At 37.2% G+C, this 19,201-nt stretch overlaps 3 protein-coding genes across 10 annotated transcripts; 1 reads left to right on the top strand and 2 right to left on the bottom strand.

The window, feature by feature from the left end:
- Positions 1–4,363: 4,363 nt before the first annotated feature.
- On the bottom strand, positions 4,364–14,330 carry LOC126918972 (uncharacterized). Of its 6 annotated transcripts, none has more exons than XM_050727612.1 (4): positions 14,169–14,330; positions 7,921–8,093; positions 5,808–7,169; positions 4,364–5,172 (listed from the first exon to the last, which is right to left on the bottom strand). In XM_050727612.1, exons 2-4 carry the CDS (start codon positions 7,926–7,928, stop codon positions 4,917–4,919), a joined length of 1,626 nt encoding a protein of 541 aa, XP_050583569.1. In that variant the 5' UTR covers positions 7,929–8,093; positions 14,169–14,330; the 3' UTR covers positions 4,364–4,916. The 6 variants fall into 6 exon arrangements, with proteins under 6 accessions (XP_050583569.1, XP_050583571.1, XP_050583568.1 ...); XM_050727614.1 differs by having other exon boundaries at positions 7,921–8,074; XM_050727611.1 differs by lacking the exon at positions 14,169–14,330 and adding an exon at positions 13,710–14,137.
- LOC126918960 (glutamic acid-rich protein) lies at positions 8,114–14,116 on the top strand. Of its 2 annotated transcripts, none has more exons than XM_050727587.1 (8): positions 8,114–8,287; positions 10,485–10,731; positions 11,006–11,293; positions 11,807–12,126; positions 12,212–12,455; positions 12,804–13,005; positions 13,070–13,349; positions 13,417–14,116. In XM_050727587.1, the coding sequence occupies exons 1-8, from the start codon at positions 8,114–8,116 to the stop codon at positions 13,576–13,578; spliced, it is 1,917 nt and encodes a 638-aa protein (XP_050583544.1). In that variant the 3' UTR covers positions 13,579–14,116. The 2 variants fall into 2 exon arrangements, with proteins under 2 accessions (XP_050583544.1, XP_050583543.1); XM_050727586.1 differs by having other exon boundaries at positions 12,729–13,005.
- Positions 14,331–15,338: 1,008 nt separating the features above from the next.
- On the bottom strand, positions 15,339–19,015 carry LOC126918985 (uncharacterized). 2 transcript variants are annotated; one of them, XR_007711488.1, is made up of 4 exons: positions 18,889–19,015; positions 17,051–18,073; positions 16,523–16,876; positions 16,301–16,451 (listed from the first exon to the last, which is right to left on the bottom strand). XR_007711488.1 is itself a non-coding variant. In XM_050727647.1 (3 exons), the coding sequence occupies exons 1-3, from the start codon at positions 18,984–18,986 to the stop codon at positions 16,229–16,231; spliced, it is 1,344 nt and encodes a 447-aa protein (XP_050583604.1). In that variant the 5' UTR covers positions 18,987–19,015; the 3' UTR covers positions 15,339–16,228. The 2 variants fall into 2 exon arrangements, 1 of the variants encoding a protein (XP_050583604.1); XM_050727647.1 differs by lacking the exon at positions 16,523–16,876 and having other exon boundaries at positions 15,339–16,451.
- Between the last annotated feature and the right edge of the window lie 186 nt (positions 19,016–19,201).

Below are 19,201 nucleotides of genomic sequence, written 5' to 3'. Positions count from 1 at the left end.
AAAATTAACGCATCATCGACTTGCATGCTTGAACAACTTTGTACGTACTAACGTTTCGTTACACTCTTCCGCGGGTTCTTCGATTGGCTTGAATGACCCAGGACGCGTGCAAATTGAGTTTAAAGTGGGCAAAATTGCGACCAAAATTTTACTCGGACGCACCAGACGATTATGCCACAATTTACTCTTAATCTCTTCTCTTCTTCCCCCTTCTCCCGTGTCTTTTTTTTCTCTGTCCGCGAATCGATACTTAATTGCACGCGAACGGTGTTCCCATTCGGTCGGCGTTTCTCGGAAGCATTAAAGTTAGCGGAACTTCTAAAAAGGACAAGGAAACGAGAGAAATTACGATCAGCCGATCGTACGATCGTAAAGGAACGAACGTCGCGGAAGAGACACCAAGGGTGCGAAACGCACACAAACTGCAAGTGTTAGAAGTCGAACCGGCTCGCTCTCGCAAGGCTAATCTGTCGACGACAGAAAATTTTCCCCGATGATTAAGCGCTTGTCAGACATATGCTGTCTTCATTGCTTCCCTTTATGGGGAGCCACGTGGTCCGTGTATGCGTTTCCGTGAAACCCAGCAACCCCTCACACCCCGTTATTGGTCGACTAATTTGTCGCTAGCGTAACTTTAGCTGGCCCTTTAAAGCGTGTCTTTTTTTCTCCTTCCATCTACTTGGCACTACTCTTTTTCTGTCGTTTTTATTCTCGTTCTCTTCTTTTTTTTTTTCTCTCTTTATCATGTATAAGCGTCAACCCGTGACGAGCGTAATTTCCGTGTAACCGTGATACCCAATAACCTTATCGCGATTTGAACTAATCGGTCTTGGGACAGGATCTTATCGATGCCCTGTTTTTTCAGCGACCAACGACTTAATGAAATTCATAGGACAATTGAAACTTACCGAGATTATTAGCGTTGCGACGAGCGATCTTTACTACGGGATCGTTCAAAATTAATGTCAAAATTGAAGTTTAATGATTTGAAACTAATTGTAAGAAGAAAGATGAAAGTGATATCTCAAAGGGAACTATTTCGAGCGCTGTGGCTTTTATTTGGAAGAAGCAAAGAATTGGAAAGCAGCGTCAAACAAGCCTACGACGCATTAAAATTGCTTTTGCCCCCAAACGAATTTATTTCTTTTTTCTTTTACCAAACTTTTGAATTATGAAATTACAAGACAAGAAACGCCATCTTTCCCGTAACCCTCGCAATTTTTTCAACCTTTCGAAATATCAAAAAACCCGGTCGTTCGGACAGTCGACCGGATTGTTACGACATTCTGGCATCAAGAAGACAAGTGACGGACGAAGACAAAAAACAATAGTGGAAGGAGAACGAGAAAAGAAGAAGCAGACGGAGAAAGAAGCGGAGGACGAAAAGATGGTGGAGGTTGAGGAGAAGAGGGGAAGACGAAGAAGAAGAAGAAGAAGAAGAAGAAGAAGAAGCAGAAGACGGGCGTGTGGCGTGCGTTCGTCGTACGGGACGTGTTATTAGCCGGCACCCTCTTTCACGTTGCCCCATCTCCTCGAGCATCGCTCGTCTCATCTCCTTTTTTCTCTGATTTCCTATGCGGGGGCTAGAAACGCGTTTAATTAACATAGCTGGCGTGGCTGCATCCCTCTTCTCTTGGGTGCCGAGCAGACAGTCAGCTTTCACGGGCCATTGCACGCACGATACCACGTATTACGAACTATATTTCTTTCTCTCTCTCTCTCTCTCTCTCTCTCTCCCTCTCGCTCGTCCGCTCTCTCTCTCTCTCTCTCTCTCTCTCTCTCTCTCTCTCTCTCTCTCGTTTCCTCTATGTCTTTTGCTTTGAGTTTACCATGGTCCCGGATGTACAGTGTGGGTGTGATTTAAATGTTAACACGAAAATTCGAGATCGATGGCCCGCTGAAAAATACAACGCGGATGCATCTTGTATGGTCGTTAAGGATACATGGCTACATGATAAGTAGTTTGTTAGACTTGGACCATTTTGCCCGCGGATCGAACAATGATTTATCCTTTTGAGAGTTACATTCTTTTTCGTATTGGTATAAGCGAGTTTTTTTTTAGTGTAATTCAGTAGGATAATATTATACAGGGTGGGGACAGGAAGTATTTGCATATACCCACCCCTATTTTCGCCAAATAGATAGAATACCTAACGTCATCATATACTATATTAATTGTTTTATTATAACTGAAAATGAAAAAAAGACCATCGATATCCTTATGATACCGTTCGTATATGCGTAAACAGGCGATTCAAAGAAAATTTATTGCAAGAAAGAGTACGTTAACCTATTAAATAGAAACTTGCATAATCACAAAATTCAAAGTTACTGAATCAATAAATTATAGTCACTAGATCAACGATAGGTTTTGCAAATGTACTAAATGTGGAGTAATTTATTTAGAAAAATAGATATGAACGATACGTAGAAAAATGGAAGAATCGAACAAGAATCATCAAATTTGAGACTAGAGTTGTAACAGGTTAAGTTCTTTAACTACTCGTGACTTGTAGTTTGCTATTTCTAATTCTTCTAAAGGGATACTTCCCATCAAATATTTTTCCAAATGAATAAATATAAATATTTCTATGAAATGTTCATTTAAATGATTTAAATTACAGATTTTTTCTTCAGTTTCGGAATAATTTAAAAAATAGAACCGACGTTAATGTAATAACGCTTAAACAACACTGTATATGCAAACACATTTGCCGTGGAATACTCGGAAGGTGAATGCGCAGGCGTGTCTGCGCGCGAAGTGCCATGTGGCGCTCGGTCCGCGGAGGATATAATGCACGCCTACCACAGAAATGCTCTTTTTGACGGATCGGCCGACTAATTTGGTCGTTGTCACGGGGTATGCCTGACGATTAATGGCGACCACCTAGCTTATGCTACCGCGAATTCCTTGGAAATTCTTTCGTGTCTTCGTTCAGACGAAAAAAAGGTTGCCCCTTAATTAACAGATCCGAATGGAAACAATAATAAAGTACTAAGGCTGCTATCCTCGATTTGTTGTCACAACTCGTAACTGAACACATGTGGTAATGAAAAAAACAGGTTCTATCCGAATTCACGGTACTGTAAACGTTTGTTGATATACGTATACGCATATATGTATAGTATTCGCGACGCACGTGCAATACGTTCTCACTTTTCGAAAGTATATTTCCTATTACGACGATGGCATGATTTGTATATTTTTCAGGTTATACGTCGTTTATCATTAAGGGAATAGAAATTCACGTATTATATGTTTGATATAGTTATATGATAATATGTACTCATCTGGAGCATGTAACATTAAATGTATTATACAATCAAACCTTTTTGTGATGACAAGTTGTCATAATAGTAACAAAATCTAGCATATGATACATTTTTGATTACATGTTACAGGCAGAAAATTATGTAATTCTTTATAAAATATGTATAAGCAAAGTTTGTACTTAACTAACTGAAGACTGAAGAATCGCCGAAAGCATGTGAAGTATACAAGGATGAGTGCCTCTGCGTGGACAGACAAACACGTTCTCACTGTGTTTTTGGTGATTGATGCACTAATTATCACTTAAACATGCCTTGACAATATCAATAATTACAAATAAACGCAACTTCATAACGGCGAACACGAGTGCTGCGCGCTATTTTCGCGAGTCGACTGCCAGCCTCGCCACGCCATCTTGCGTACCAAACAGAAAATGATTTCAAATTTTATCGGCGTGCAATCTTTCGCGGTAAATTTGAAATTCGCCACATTACATCGTATTAGTGGTGAAGCGACTTTTACAGAAGAAGACTAGTCGGCAAAAGAGGCAGATTGATCAGCCTTAAATTTTTAGTATTACTAATAACTTGATAAGGCATAAAAATAAAAATATATATAATATTCTTTCTTCATTGTCATTGGCATAGTTTTACTATTTTTTAATATGTAGTATACCTACTTACTTATAGATATATATTTAAATGTTACATAATTATTACATACAAAATTCAATATAGTAATTACTATTCATTGAAATAAGCGAAATAGTTACCAGTTAACTAGGAACTTTGGACATTATTTTCAACTTTTATCATAACAGAAAAAGCTCTTTAGAACGAAGAAACAAGATGTAATAAAATAAATATATGTTAACAAATTTTCTCTTTGTATTCGTAGTACTAAATAATCATAAATGTGATGCCTTTTGTAATGATATTTGAAAATGATTAACAGACATGACTAATCGGCTTCTTGGGAGCCAATTGGCTAGTCGACTAGTTGGCCAAAACCCTAGTCGATATATTTCTACATTATACATATAGTTAGTAAAATTTAGATTTTTCAAATTATAAACATAGAAAAAATGCGCCGTTACTTCCAAGTTCATTTTATTTCCAAGACAATAATGCAACGTACAGTAATCTCATTAATAAAATATCGTCATAAACATTTGTGAATTATAAATTGGAATTGACGGTAAAGAGTAGTAGATAACAACGATATTGTGATACTGGCAACACAAAAACGACTAGAGATAATAAAAATGATAAGATTGAAATAAAAATGCAATTAAATATGCAACTGTTACAAGTATGTAATGGTTCTATACCGTCCATTTTACAATCATTTAAAATATTGAAAAATACACGAAATCATTAGGCACAATTTCAATATATGTAATACTTTTTTAACGCAACAGGAATTTAATAAAAATATAATCAGTCTTCAATCATGTTTAACAGCTGTAAACTGTTAAACATATCTCTTTCCTTTTTATCTTATTTTTTTGTATTTTTATCTTTTTACCTATAGTTTACTATAATTGAATGAGTTCTCTAAATTTTCTTCAAATATATCCAACAGTACCTGTCACTGTAGGCAGAAAATCATGAACTACGAGTAAATATAAAATACAATTTATGGTCTAATTCAAGGAACTGGAGATCGATTTCATTTTAGCCGCGTTAGCAGTTGCAGCTAGTTTAGGCGCCTCTTGTAGAGCAGAATCATTCGTTACAATCTGGTACGATTGTGCAATTTTTTCTTTCTCATGAATTGCAAGGCGCTGCCATTCTTTTTCCAATTTGTCCATCAAATTTTCTCTTCGCACCAGAGCCTCCTTGATCACGGATTGTTCATCTTCGTGCACCCATTTTTTCCACATGGCCTTTGCGTCTTCACTAAAAAATAATGTATACAAAAACAAAGATTATTAAAGATTACCAAAAAATTACAATAAAATAATTCTAGTACTTTTCTTCGTCCTTATGATCCAGGATTACTTATAACTCGACTTCCCAATTCTTTTTTATTATGTTTTCACTCATCTATCCTTGTACCATTCGCGTCTTTATCGTTAGAGACTCCATCGTAGACCACCTATTTGCGATCTATCGAGGACCGAACGTAAGGCGTACAGGATGACGAACGCCTTGGCACGTATTTACGAAACACTCGATGCGTGTAAGCGGTTAGTGTACATCAAGAGATAAAGAGAGAGAGAGAGAGAGACATGAATGAGTCACGGCTTTCGGTTGCAACATCGACGAATCTCGACTAATTCGAGAGATGCTATTTGTCGTCCTAGACCCTTAACATCGTTCACGGTCACATAGCGATATTGTACCAAATCTGGTCATCGGATGAACATTAAAGGAACTTACAATATATTTGCGGATAAATATTTTTGAGTTCTATTCGTTCATATATAATTTTATGTACATTATAGTCGAATAATCTCGTTCATCACCAACGGTCATGAAATAACATTTCCAACAATCAAACGAATCTACTATTGTAATTTGTTAAAATTTACCTGTACATTGTTGAATCCGTACAGACTTTTTCTCGTTGAAGAAGTTCCGCTTCCCTCTTATCGATGTTGACGAATCCCCATTTTCTCGATTCTTCGTCCAAATCGAGGTTTTCCGTATGATACATCCTCTTTTCGCGAATTAGTTCCAGCCTATTCTTCATATCCCTCAGCCGCAAAGCCTCGTCCCAACACTGCTTGTTGCACGCGTGCGTCTCCCTCTTCTTGATGTCCTCGATCTTGGATTTCAGCTCCTTGTGAGTCAAGTAAAGGAACATCTGCCTCGAGAGATTCTTGTCCTCGGGAATCATTCGCAACCAGGGCATGGTTTTCTCAACTTCGAACTGTCGAGTATCCTTCTTTTCTGTGTTTTGATCTCTGTCGTTATTATATTTGTTTATCGAGCTTTCTACCTTACATGTATCCACACTATCTTGATCGATCTTTTGATTGGAAATATCATCCTGTTCAGCGAGATTCTTGGATTCTTCATCTTTCGGGCTGAACGGACTACTTTCGCTTAATGTGTCGTTTTTAGAATCGTTTTGTTTGTTATCTAGTTCTGTCGTGGACACTTTATCGTCTACACGAGGAGGAATTTCTCTATTTGGCGAACCAGAAGCCGGAGACGGACTACTTAGGTTATCGTCAGATTCGTTAGTTCTCATGTTAGTATTTTCTAAACTTCTATGTGCATAACGGGCCGAATACTTGGAAACAGGTCTCCCAGGTTCGTGGTACGAATATCCTGGATACGCAGGATAGCGCAAAGGTTCCGGTTCCGTTTGTACAATTTCTTGCTCGCGATAGGTCTTATTGCTATCTTCGGTCATTTTCGAGCCTCTACGACGAAAATTTTGATCGATTGGACGGACAACGTTTATCGAATCTCTGTAAGCGCGAGAATATTGAAGATTGGTACCTCTGAGAGTGTCCCAACCCGTATTGGTTGATTCTTTGGGACAGACGAAGTAAGATTGATATCTTCGACAAGTTCTAGGTAGATACAGACTCTGTTCCGCTCGTTTCTCTCGTAATTTTTGCCTCAAAGCCTCTAACGACGTTTCTTCCTCGCGGCTTTTTACTCTTTTTCGTTCCTCCAACTCCCTTCTGTACGTCTCATCCTCCTCCTTCAACAAATTTCTCAATTTGTTCCTTCTGACATGTAACCTTTCCGCTTTTTTAGCCTTCTCGAGCTCACCTTTGGGGTCTAAATTCCTATAATTCCAAGAATCGTAATGCTTGGCGATTCGGCACTCTCGTTCGAAGTATCTCGCGATTTGTTGGTAATAATCGTGCTTGAGCAACGCCTGGTTGTGTTTCTGCGCAGCTAGCTGGTATTGCCTCTCTCGATATCGTCCCACCCTTTAAACACGAGACAAGCTTCTGTTGATGATCTCTTGACAATATTTCGAATCTGATTGGAAAAAAACAAGATTTAATGAATCATTGAATAGAGCGATGGCAACGTTTTATTGATCAAATTGGTGCAGAAATTTCGTTTTATCGATGATACAATATTTTATAAAAAATAATTACATATCGTCTTTATTATCCGATTATCATATCATCGACGCGCAAAGTGGCAAAGCGTTAGTAGGTCGAACAGATTCATCGAACGATGTTCATCTCGTGAACGTGCGCGATGATCGATCCGACCTTCGTGTCGATCGGCACACGGATGCATCGTAAACAGACGTGGGATACGTCGTAGGATCAAGCGAAGAGGCGTTTCAACCGAGAGAGTCACCGAAAACATCCTAGAAGAAGAGGACCGTCTTCTATTTCGAGCTTGCGTCTTTCTGTGACGTCACGTCGACGAAAATATCACGCGGTTAGGGAGGTGCAGTCGTGGCCCTGATGTGTGGTCCAGGTCTCAATCTTTCCCAGACTCCCAAAAATTCTCAACCACTTCGCTCTTCGGTAATTCCTCTTGTCGACGTTGGCGAGGATCAATCGTTCGTAGATCTAAAAGGGATCCTAATTCGGTCGCGAGATTTCTTCGCTTAGGTCCAACGGGACCAGTGAACCGCGAGGATAATCCGGAAGATTTCCCGAGTGTAAAACGTCTCGAGGAAAGTGGGTCGTGGCTCTCCCACGTAAAACCGATCCCCACCTTTTCATTTCGTCGTCCAGGAGTCCGTCAGTGGCGCATCGTACACGTCCTCGAGAGGATCCTCGTCATTACGCACGCCCAGAGCCGATACACAGATCCCCGTGCCTCTTTGTCTAATTCCATCGACAGGTGGAAGTCGATAGAAAAGTCGAAGCTAAGACGAGAAGAGAACCCTGTGACAGAATAAAGAAGAATGCCTGGTGCCGGTGGTCAACCACCACCGCAGAGGACCACCTTCAGGCCGCCCTGGGTCAAAGATGGTCCGTCACCTTTACCTATGCCTACTGCACCCTGGACCCTCAATTCCAGAAGAGATTCGAAATCAAAAGTCGAGGAACCACCTCCGTTTACCCAAGTTACTTTAAAAGTGAGTCTTTCTTTTCTCAGTTTACTTTGTCATCGTCGACTTTTAACACACGATCAAACGGATTATCGAACAATACGAAAGAATTATCGGCAAAAGCCAATTTTAATTTATTTCAAACAAATTACACGTTCACCGGTTCAATTTGCTTTTTCGTCTGGTTTCGGGATCGTCAGGGCGCTAGCTCATTGTCCGATCAAATACGGACTTATGCTACTAGAAACGACGAAGAATCAGGCCCGCCTTGTGCAGTCTTTTTCCATTCAGATATTAGGTTTCAAAGTCACCAGGCTTCGCTATTAATAACTTGCGTGGGTGTCGAGTAACAAGTTCTCGCGTATAATCATTTCGACAAGTAGAAATTTACAAGGGCGTTGCATCTGAATTATACAACGTAGCGCGATTATTATTAGAAATATGAAATTACACTTGGAGAAACCGTGAGCAGCTAATTTGTGGAAATATTTACGATTCGTTGTATGCGCTTCTGTACGTGTGTAAATCAACTACGCCACCTATGCAAATCATCCGAGTTATCGTACTTTTGTTTATTTGCATTTTTCGTCGTGCGACGATTCGAAAACGCGTACTTTTGATATTTTGGCAATGGGCCACGCGAAACGACCGAACACGAATGGATCCTCGATCATGCGAAAACGCGAGAAACGTGATGTTCGAAGTTCCAAAGACACGTGGAAACGTCATGATCATTCGCGTCACGCTATTGTTTACAACTGTCGCGAGTAGTTAGATCATCGACAAGTTCGATCGCAATTTACGAAATCCGCGATCACTTTCGCTACGTCTCGATATTTTTAAAGCGCATACGAAATTTTCTATCGAACGGTTAAGTTGAAAATTTTCCAACAAATGCGAAATTCAGAAATTCCAAAAATATCTATGAATAATCCAATTAACATAATACAAAAATAAACTGTTTTCTATAAATATTCCGTTTGCTCTAGAATTTCTTTAATCGCAAACGTTTAATACGATAGATAAGGAAGTTTTTAATTCCATGATTGGTAATATGATCGAGCTTCTCGCGCGATAGAGACCTATCGATTCGTTTTAAAGTTCGAATTATGCGAATGGATTATCGGATTTTAATATAATTAAACGGAGATTTATTAGAATCGTCAAGCTGTTCGTACACGTGCCTACATGAGACATCAAAGGGATTGAATTAATTTGATTTTCTCGATACAAGCACGATCAGACAGAGAAGGCTAGCCTTACGGGTCCTCGCATATAAGCCTCTGGGTCACGATTATTTAAAGAACACGCGTTTCTATTTCAACTGTCTTGCCAGCTGCGTCTTCCGCCAGTTTCTTAACGAGTTTATATTACGGTTTTGCGTAAATATACCGATAAGTTGTGCTGGATTTGCAAATTCTACTCTAAAGATCTGCACGTTTCCATGTTCTGATAATCGTCCCAATTTTCCCATCCGCGCTTCAACTTTCTTTCATAAAACGATTAGCATCAACAAAGAAGTAGTACATTCGTTTTAAACAGAAGAAACAATAGGATATCGTGAAAAATAATGATCGAAGTTTCTAGATTGAAAACGATCGCGTAGCAAGTGCGAATTAGATTATTTAAAGACGACCGAACGAACATCGATACTTGCCAAGAGAATTCTCGAGACTTTCTTTCTTTAGGAACGAAGCATACTAGGTGGGGGAGTACGGTCTTTTTCTTTTTATCTATTTTCCAATACGACTATCTTTCGCGGCACGCACCACGTACTATCATTTTCTTCCTTTTACCACGCGTCATAATCAACGAGTACTGCGAGTAATTGCCAACAGGCTGATCCAAGATACAAGGCTGCTGCGAATATAAATATTCGTCGATCGTGAACGATAAAGTGATTGTAATCGAAAAACTAAGTACGCGACGACTGCCGATTGGCACGTAAATATTACTAGTACGATAATTAGTAGTAATTTTTAGACTCTTCGCGAAAAACGTTTCGAGTAGATGAAAATAGAATAAACGTGAAAGAAGTGGAAAGCATATTTTTAAAACGTACAAACACACTACGAAGTATTGTTCGTTAGGGATAAGAAAATACTTTGATAAAATACTTTATAGAAGAGGGAAAAATTCGTAGTGAAAATCTTGATAAAAGGTGATATTGATAAAATGATAAAAAATTCAAAAGAGAGAAATAAAAGTGTTTATTGGTTTATAGAGTGTATCGAAACCAGAAGCGAAGCCCTCGGCGGAAGCACAGCCACGTAAACAGAGCAAGATCACAATAATCCCGTCACAGCCTAAAAGCGAGAAGAATACGAGCAGTCAACCGGCACCGACGAAGCTTCGCGAGAATGGACGACAAGAGCCAAATTCGAGGCCACAGCTCGAACGACAGGTTCGAATCGAGAGGTCCCGATCTCGAGGTGACACGATACCTCTCTCTAAGAGTGAGAGCACTACAGGTAACGGCATGATCCTCTCCGTAAAGACAAAGCTTAACCATAAACCATAAACATTCGTAATATTGTCATAAACGACAAAAAATTATCAGATCTATTCTAATCGATATCTTTTATATCGAGCCAACACGACAGTTGTATATCATGTTAAACGTAACAAACGTTTTCAATTATTTAACTTTCTTCGCAGTAATGATCATCTATCAAACGTAATAAAAGGCACGAAAATTTGCGATACCATTCGGTCAGGATAAAAATAAAATTTTCGTATAAATAGGAGCGCCGACATTATCAAAAAGCTCGTCGAGGGCAGCGATCCCACCACCACCACCTCCAAGACCTCCGCCACCACCTCCGAGTAGAACGATCTTGAAAGATCTTCCGCCACTAAACGACACGCAACAACAACAACTGGAAATGTTGAAACAGAGACCACGGAAACGTCCTGACTGGGCAAGCATGATGAAGGAAGTGGAAAGCGGAAAACCTTTGAGACACGTGAAATGCAATGACAGAAGCGCGCCCTTGATCGAAAGGGTGAACAAGGTTACAGCTGATCCAGCAGGTGATCGTCGATCGAACTTCGATTCTACTCAGATTTCCCTTGGGTGATACTTTTTGGAACGAGCAACCGATTTCACCGTGTTTGTCGATTAGTCGCTAGTAGAAAACCCTTTTGTTTTGTTACGTACCCCTTGAACCCTCTTTTTACCCTTGCGAATGTCGATCTAAAGGGGCTCGTACGAGTATAATCAATTAAATTGTTAATAAGCTTTCATTCGATCAGCTTTTGTTTCTAAACTGTGATATGACCTGTTTGTAGTACACACAGTAGCTATTGTTCTGATCCCGTTCTCCTAGAAGAGAACCCCTCTCGTCTGTAGTTTAATAATATTATTATCGTTGAATTAACTGTTGTCTTCGTGTTTAGTGGGTTTTTATCGACATACCTCTTTTTCCTATTTCCTTTATCCCCTAAATGAACTTTAAGGCTGGAATCATGGAGATTGTCTCTGAATTGTATTTATTATAAACGGTGTACGTGTGTCAGTTGTACTGATTGAGTGTTTCTAACTAGGGAAGGCACACTTTGTGTTCGAATCTGAAAAATCGAACATGCATAACCAATTGCTGAAGCAGATTCAGGAAGGTGTAAAATTAAAGAGAGTACAGACCAATGATCGATCGAGACCAATGCTAGAGGGCTTGAGGAAATTCCGAAGGCAGCTAACGATAGAGGAGCAAATGCAAAAGTCTGAAGAACCCACGGATGACTCTATTTCGGATGACATGGACGATATTGATGCCGTAAGGGATGACTTACAAAGTACTAAACAAATGCTTGCGCTTGAACTTAGAAATAAGGAGGCATTAGAAAGGGAGAACAAAAGATTACAAGTACGTTTCTTAAAGTATTGTTAAGCCAGAGTATCGTCGGAAAAAACGGCGACAATCTGTTGATTTTCCTTGATGTTTCCTACAGGCAAGGATTTTAAATCTTGAAGCCGAGGTAGACCATGCAAAATCTCAGAAAAGCGTGCAAGAACAAAGGAAGTACGACGAGCAAATAACAGAATCATTGAAAAAGGACGCTCAGCAAGCAAGGAAAGAGGCTGAGAAATTTGAGAAAGAATATGAAATTGTCTCGGACGAAAGAGACAAACTAAGAAATGAATTGGAGGAAATGAGAAGGATGTATGCTGCTTTAGAAAAACGAATGAAAGCTGGTACAAGCCAATCAATATTTACACCTACTTAACTTACTTAACTTAGACTAGGCTACTTAACTTTCATTTCTACTTAAGATCATTTGCACATATTATATACGTAATACTAAAAAAAATCATAATCTTAGAAATATTTTAACAATATGCATAACAAAAACTTTTAATGAAAAACTAAATGTCTGATCTGACTTGTTATTAGTTTTTCATTAATAGTACTAAACCTGCTTATGCTTATACTAATTTTGCTTCTTTATTAAACGCTTTGCAAATTAGAGCAAGAGTTAGAGCCTGTACCGATAATTGAGCTAGCAGATGATGGCCACGAAGCAGCTTGGTACAATGTTTCAGGAATGGCACTGGCTGGTTGTCCAAGTGCAAAAGATGTAGCAAAAATAGCTTCTCAAAAAAGTATAGACAAAAAAGAACCGAGTGAAAGTGAAGAAGAGGAAGAAGAAAATTCAGAGGAAGAAGATGACAAAGATCCAAAGGCAGCAGAGAAACGGTTACAAAGAGAGATTAAGCTTTTGACAACCAAGATTAAAAATTTCAGGTGAGTAATAATATATTAAAGTTTAATATATAATAAAGAAACTAATGTCAATTTCATCAAATAGGGACAAAGCTGTTAATGCCAGAAAAGAAAGACACGCGTTAAAAGATCAAATTAAACAGCAACAAAAATTGTTGAAAGAAGAAAGGAAAAAATATAGACATCTTCAGAAAGAAGTTGATAAAATGGCAAAGTTAATGTCAGAAAGTGAAGATGAAGATGCAGAGGAAGCGGAAGAAGAAGAAACAGAATCAGAAGAATCAGAATCTGAAGAATCTGAAGATGAGGAAACTGAAACAGAAGATGAAGATCAATCTGTGGAAGATCAACGAAATACATTACAGGTAATACAAACTGTTATACGACAACATGTTACATAAGAATCTCTTAATTGTATATATATTTTAACAGAAACAAGCCAAGAAACACGAAGGACGTTTAGCTGCATTAAGAAAAGGTAATTACCTCCTCAAAGCACAAGTCGACAGACTGATAGATGATTTAGTAAAACAACGGGAAGATAGTATCAATCTCCAAGAAGATCTTGACTCCGTGTTAGCAGAGTTAGGTTAAGTTAATGTAAAAAAAACATTTTTAAGAATGATTATGAACAATTGTATACATACACATATAAGTATTACATCTGGAAATATAAAAAATATTATGTCTGAAAAACCAGACGCAACTAATACACGCACACTCACCTAGCGCCTAGCGTCTTTTGTAGAAAATTATACAAATAGAATTTTTGTTCAATCAACTGCAGAGCATAGAGCTACTATTTCGTGGTATCAATTATTAAACGCATTAATTTGTTTTCTTTAGTATTTATGGTAAATATCTTGTGTACGCGTAACGATACTTACGCTGTATTTACAAGTAATGACGTAACGGTCTAGAGATAAAACATCAAACCGTATCTATTGATCGAAACAAAAGACGCAACGTCAAGGATATCATGTAATGTAAGTTTTCTATACAACACATCTATACACATCTATCGTAAAATTTACCGCGAATGCCGGAAATGTTTATATGAGATTACAAATATTGCTTTTTTTGCTATTTTGTTGTTAAATATTTTTTAATAAAGACGATTATTACTCGATCATCACGTTTCTATACAGGTTATTTACAAACTAAAAAATCAATACAACACTTACATGCTTGCACTTGAAATCAATCAACGAGCAGGCAATTCCCAGAATGTACAAGCTATATTTTTTCAACGATGATATTTTATTTAGAGTACACAATAACATACGTCACTACGTTTATTACGACTTCAACAAAACTGCAAATACGCATTAACGTAGTTTGAAAAGAACGCTTACCTACATCCAACATGAAGTCATAAAATCCCTAGTGATTCTTCTTACATTGGCGTCGCAAACATTTCCCTTGTATATAGTTTACATTACCAGAGTATAGTCATCGTCGTTAACAAATATAACAAATTTTTATTGAACAATATTTTCTCTTTTATATCTTCCTGTTGCATCGACATTTCAGCTAATACAATTAGAAAAGGAATGCGAAATGCCGAAAATAAATGCCGAATAAATGAGCGGAAATGATAGCGGTATTTTTAAAATTCAAAATTATATTTGAAATATCAGAATATCACTATTGTTTTCCAATGGGTTACATATTCTATGTATATATACAGTGGTGTTATAGTTTTAGAACATTATTTGTATCTTAAATGCTCCTAAAACCTGTTCCATTTATAAAAATTTTACTCGTCATAAACAATCTGACAATATCGAGTATAGTAAAACTAATTACACCGAAGCTAAATTGAAAAAATATGCTGAATTCTAATCGCGGGTAGATCGTGTTCTTTAGGAGATATTTTCACAGAGATGATACAAACAATGTGAGATACTTTGATTATACAGCTAGGGTTAATTTCAAAGTGCAGGTAATTAAATTCTTATTGCTCGGTTTTATTATCACTCTTAAATTACGTACATAATATGCACGCTAACAAAATAAAACGGGAAAGTAAATTTATTAAAAAAAAAAAAAAAAAAAAAAAAAGAAAAAAGAAATCACGTATGTATATTCGTTTACATAAAAACATTCGGCATTACGTTCGACATAGCTTAGGTCGAAAATTAATATATCTTATAATTAGGGTATGAGTTTACATGGTCCACAAACTGCTTTACTTTTGCGACTTTTGAATGAATTAATAATCTTCACGTTGGGTACCCATCCAAACACAATAGAAATAAATATACCTCTTCTTTTGTAACAATATATCGGGGAATGATGGCATCCGTGTACTAATGTGTAAATGTTAATATTTCTTTTTTCATCCACATCTATATTTTTGAATCCATATTTTATTTCCATCCATATTACATATTATACATATATTTACATATAAACTTGCAAAATAAATACTGGACGTTCGCATTTCGAGCAACACGACAATAAAATCTTTCATATCAATGCAAGTATTGCATTTCGACTTTATAGAATACTGAATATTAAGCGAGTAATGATTTTCTTAGTTGGCTAGGGTAGTAGAACCTAATATTTCATTTTTATGCAACTTTAGTATTAGGAATGTTAACCACTGATATATTTCGACGTATTTTAGATTCAAGTAGTGTAGGTTTCTATTAGTCACTTATTTTTTTTTTTTTTAGAATCTGCATTACTTATTTAATATCCTGTATTCGTGAACATTTTTTTCCAAGGCACTAATACAACGTCCAGTAATCTCATTATTAAAATATAGTTATTAACATTTGTAAAAAAATAATTGGAATTGACGGTAAAGTGTAAAGTGTTGTTACCTAACAACAATAACGTGATATTGCCAACACAAAGTAAAGCTAAAACACTAAAATGCTAAAACGGAAATAAAAATCCATTAATTACAGATGTAACTTCTACAAGTAAGTAATGGTACCATAGCGTTCAATTTTACAAACAATCATTTAAAATATTAAAAAATGCACGAAATCACTAGGAACATTTTCAATATATGTAATACTTTCAACAGTTGTAAACTGTTAAACATATCTCTTTCCTTTTTGTCTTATTTTTTGTATTTTTATTTTTTTATCTATAGTTTACTATAATTGAATCAGTTCTCTAAATTTTCTTCGAATATATCCAACAGTATCTGACACTGTGGGCAGAAAATCACGAACTACGAGTAAATACGATTTATGGTTTAACTCAAGAAACTGGAAACCGTTTCATTCTAGCCGCTAACGGTTGCAGCGAGTTTGGGCAGGTCTTGCAGAGTAGAATCTTTCATTACAATCTGGTACGATTGTGAGATCTTCTCTTTCTCATGAACTGCTAGGCGTTGCCATTCTTTTTCCAATCTGTTCATCAAATCTTCCCTCCGCATTAGAGCGTCCTTGATCGTGGATCGTTCATCTTCGTGCACCCATTTTTTCCACATGGTCTTTGCATCTTCACTAAAATAATATATACAAAAACAAAGATTATTAAAGATGAACAGAAAATTACAATAAAATAATTCTAGTACTTTTCATCATCCTTATGATCCAAGATTACTTATAACTCGACTTCCCAATTCTTTTTTATTATGTTTTGTACCATTCGCGTCATTATCGTTAAAGGCTCTATCGTAGACCACCTATTTGCGATCTATTGAGGACCGAACTTAAGGCGTACAGGATGACGAACGCCTTGGCACGTATTTACGAAACACTCGATGCGTGTAAGTGGTTAGTGCTGTAGAGGTGGTATATGTTGTCCGTGATGGTTGCAGTTGCCGGCTGTAGATGTCGCTGTTGGGGTACTGCTAATTATTCTTCTATTTTGATGCGTAGAATAAAAATCGGATCAACGTTCGAAACCTAAGGCGCCAACCACTTCGCTACCGTGTCCGTTACGAGTTAGTGTCAAGTGGCGGTATTTGTTGTCGAGTGCCGCCACAGTGCATATCAAAAGAGAGAGAGAGAGAGAGAGAAAGAGAAATAATCTCGCTCGTCACCAACGGTCATGAAATAACATTTCCAACAATCAAAAATTGTAATTTGTTAAAATTTACCTGTACATTGTTGAATCCGTACAGACTTTTTCTCGTTGAAGGAGTTCTGCTTCCCTCTTATCGATGTTGGCGAATCCACACTTTCTCGATTCTTCGTCCAAATCGACGTTTTCCGTATGATACATCCTCTTTTCGCGAATTAGTTCCAGTCTGTTCTTCATGTCCCTCAACCGTAGAGCCTCGTCCCAACATTGTTTGTTGCACGCCTGCGTCTCTTTCTTCTGGACATCCTCGATCTTAGATTTCAGTTCCGTGTGGGTCAAGTAAAGGAACATCTGTCTCGAGAGATTCTTGTCCTCGGGAATCATTCGCAACCAGGGCATGGTTTTCTCAACTTCGAACTCCTGAGTATCCTTCTTTTCTGTATTTTGATCTCTATCATTATTATATTTGTTTATCGAGCTTTCTGCCTTACATGTATCCACATTATCCTGATCGATCTTTTGATTGGAAATATCATCCTGTTCCGTAAGGTTCTTGGATTGTTCATCTTTCGGGCTGAGTGGACGACTTCCGCTTAATGTGTCATTTTCAGAAATGTTTTCCATGATATCTAGTTCTGTTGCGGTCTCTTTATCATCTACATGAGGAGGAGTTTCTTTATTTGGCGAACCAGAAGCAGCAAACGAACTATTTGACGGATTGTCGTCAGATTCGTTAGTTCTCATGTTAGTATTTTCTAAACTTTGATGAGCATAACGAGCCGAATACTTGGAAACAGGCCTTCCAGGTTCGTGGTACGAATATTCTGGATACGGAGGATAGCGCAGAGGTTTCGGTTCCGTCTGTGCAATTTCTTTTTCCTGGGAGATCTTATCGCTATTTTCGCTCATTTTTAAGCCTCTACGATGAAAATTTTGGTCACTTGGACGAACATTTATCGAATTTCCGTAAGCACGAAAATACTGAAAATTAGTACCTTTAAGAGTGCCCCAGCTTGTACTGATTGACTCTCTCGATATCGTCCCAACCTTTAAACACGAGACAAGCTTCTGTTGATGATCTCTTGACAATATTTCGAATCTGATTGGAAAAAAACAAAATTTAATCAATCATCGAAAACGAAATATCAAATTAAACAGCAACAAAAATTGTTGAAAGAAGAAAAAAAGAAGTATAAACATCCTCAGAAAGAAGCTGATAAAATGGCAATGTTAATATCAGAAAGTGAAGATGACGATAAGGATGAAGAGGAAGAGGAGGAAGAAAAAGAAATGGAATCAGAAGAATCAGAATCTAAGGAATCTGAAAATGAAGATGAATCTCTAGAAAGTCAACGAAATACTTTACAGGTGATACAAATTGTTATACGACATGTCAAATAAGAATCTCTTAATTGTACACATACTTTGACATGAACAAGCCAAAAAAAAAAAAAAAAAAAACACGGAGGACGTTTAGCTGCATTAAGAAAAGGTAATTATCTCCTTAAAGCACAAGTCGACAGAGTGAAAGATGATCTAGTAAAACAACGGGAAAATAGTCTCACTCTCCAAGAAGATATTGACTGCGTGTTAGCAAAGTTAAATTAATGTAAAAAAAACATTTCTAAGAATGATTATGAACAATTGTATACATACACATATAAGTATTACATCTGGAAATATAGAAAATATTATGTCCGAAAAACCAAAAGCAACTATTATACGTACACTCATTTATTGCTTAACGTTTCTTGTAGAAAATTATACAAATAGAATTTTTGTTCAATCAAAGCAAAGTACAGAGCTATTATGTTGTTCTACTGATTATTAAATGCACCGATTATTATAAAACGCGATAATTTATTTTCTTTAGTATCTATGGTAAATATCTTGTGTACGCGTAGCGATACTCACGCTGTCCTTACACGGAATGGTGAAACGGACCAGAGATAAAATGTCAAACCGTAACTATTGATCGAAAGAAAAGACGCAATGCCTGTGGCGCATGTCATGTAATATGCGTTCTATATAACACATCTATACACACCTATCGTAATATTTCCCATGAACGTCGGAAATGTTTATATGAGATTATGAATATTGCTTTTTTGCTATTTTGTTGTTAAATATTTTTTAATAAAGACGATTATTACTCGATCACCAAGTTTCTATACAGTTTCTAAAAAATCAATACAACACTTACATGTTGGCAATTGAAATGAATCAA

The sequence above is a fragment of the Bombus affinis genome, chromosome 7 (assembly GCF_024516045.1).
Source record: "Bombus affinis isolate iyBomAffi1 chromosome 7, iyBomAffi1.2, whole genome shotgun sequence".
Classification (NCBI taxonomy): domain Eukaryota; kingdom Metazoa; phylum Arthropoda; class Insecta; order Hymenoptera; family Apidae; genus Bombus; species Bombus affinis.
Note: the sequence above shows the minus strand (reverse complement) of the source record. Positions and strands in the feature narration are given on the sequence as shown.

Excerpts from the sequence above, each read along its gene's own strand:
- LOC126918972 (XM_050727612.1), bottom strand. Across the intron at positions 5,173-5,807 it reads ACGGATTCAACAATGTACAG|TGAAGACGCAAAGGCCATGT; the intron begins GTAAATTTTAAC and ends ATTATTTTTTAG.
- LOC126918960 (XM_050727586.1), top strand. The coding sequence starts at position 8,114 with ATGCCTGGTGCCGGTGGTCAACCACCACCGCAGAGGACCACCTTCAGG. Across the intron at positions 10,732-11,005 it reads TAAGAGTGAGAGCACTACAG|GAGCGCCGACATTATCAAAA; the intron begins GTAACGGCATGA and ends TCGTATAAATAG. Across the intron at positions 13,006-13,069 it reads ACCAAGATTAAAAATTTCAG|GGACAAAGCTGTTAATGCCA; the intron begins GTGAGTAATAAT and ends TTCATCAAATAG.
- LOC126918985 (XM_050727647.1), bottom strand. The coding sequence starts at position 18,986 with ATGACATGCGCCACAGGCATTGCGTCTTTTCTTTCGATCAATAGTTAC. Across the intron at positions 18,074-18,888 it reads CCATTCCGTGTAAGGACAGC|ATTCGAAATATTGTCAAGAG; the intron begins GTGAGTATCGCT and ends TTTTCCAATCAG. Across the intron at positions 16,452-17,050 it reads ACGGATTCAACAATGTACAG|TGAAGATGCAAAGACCATGT; the intron begins GTAAATTTTAAC and ends ATATTATTTTAG.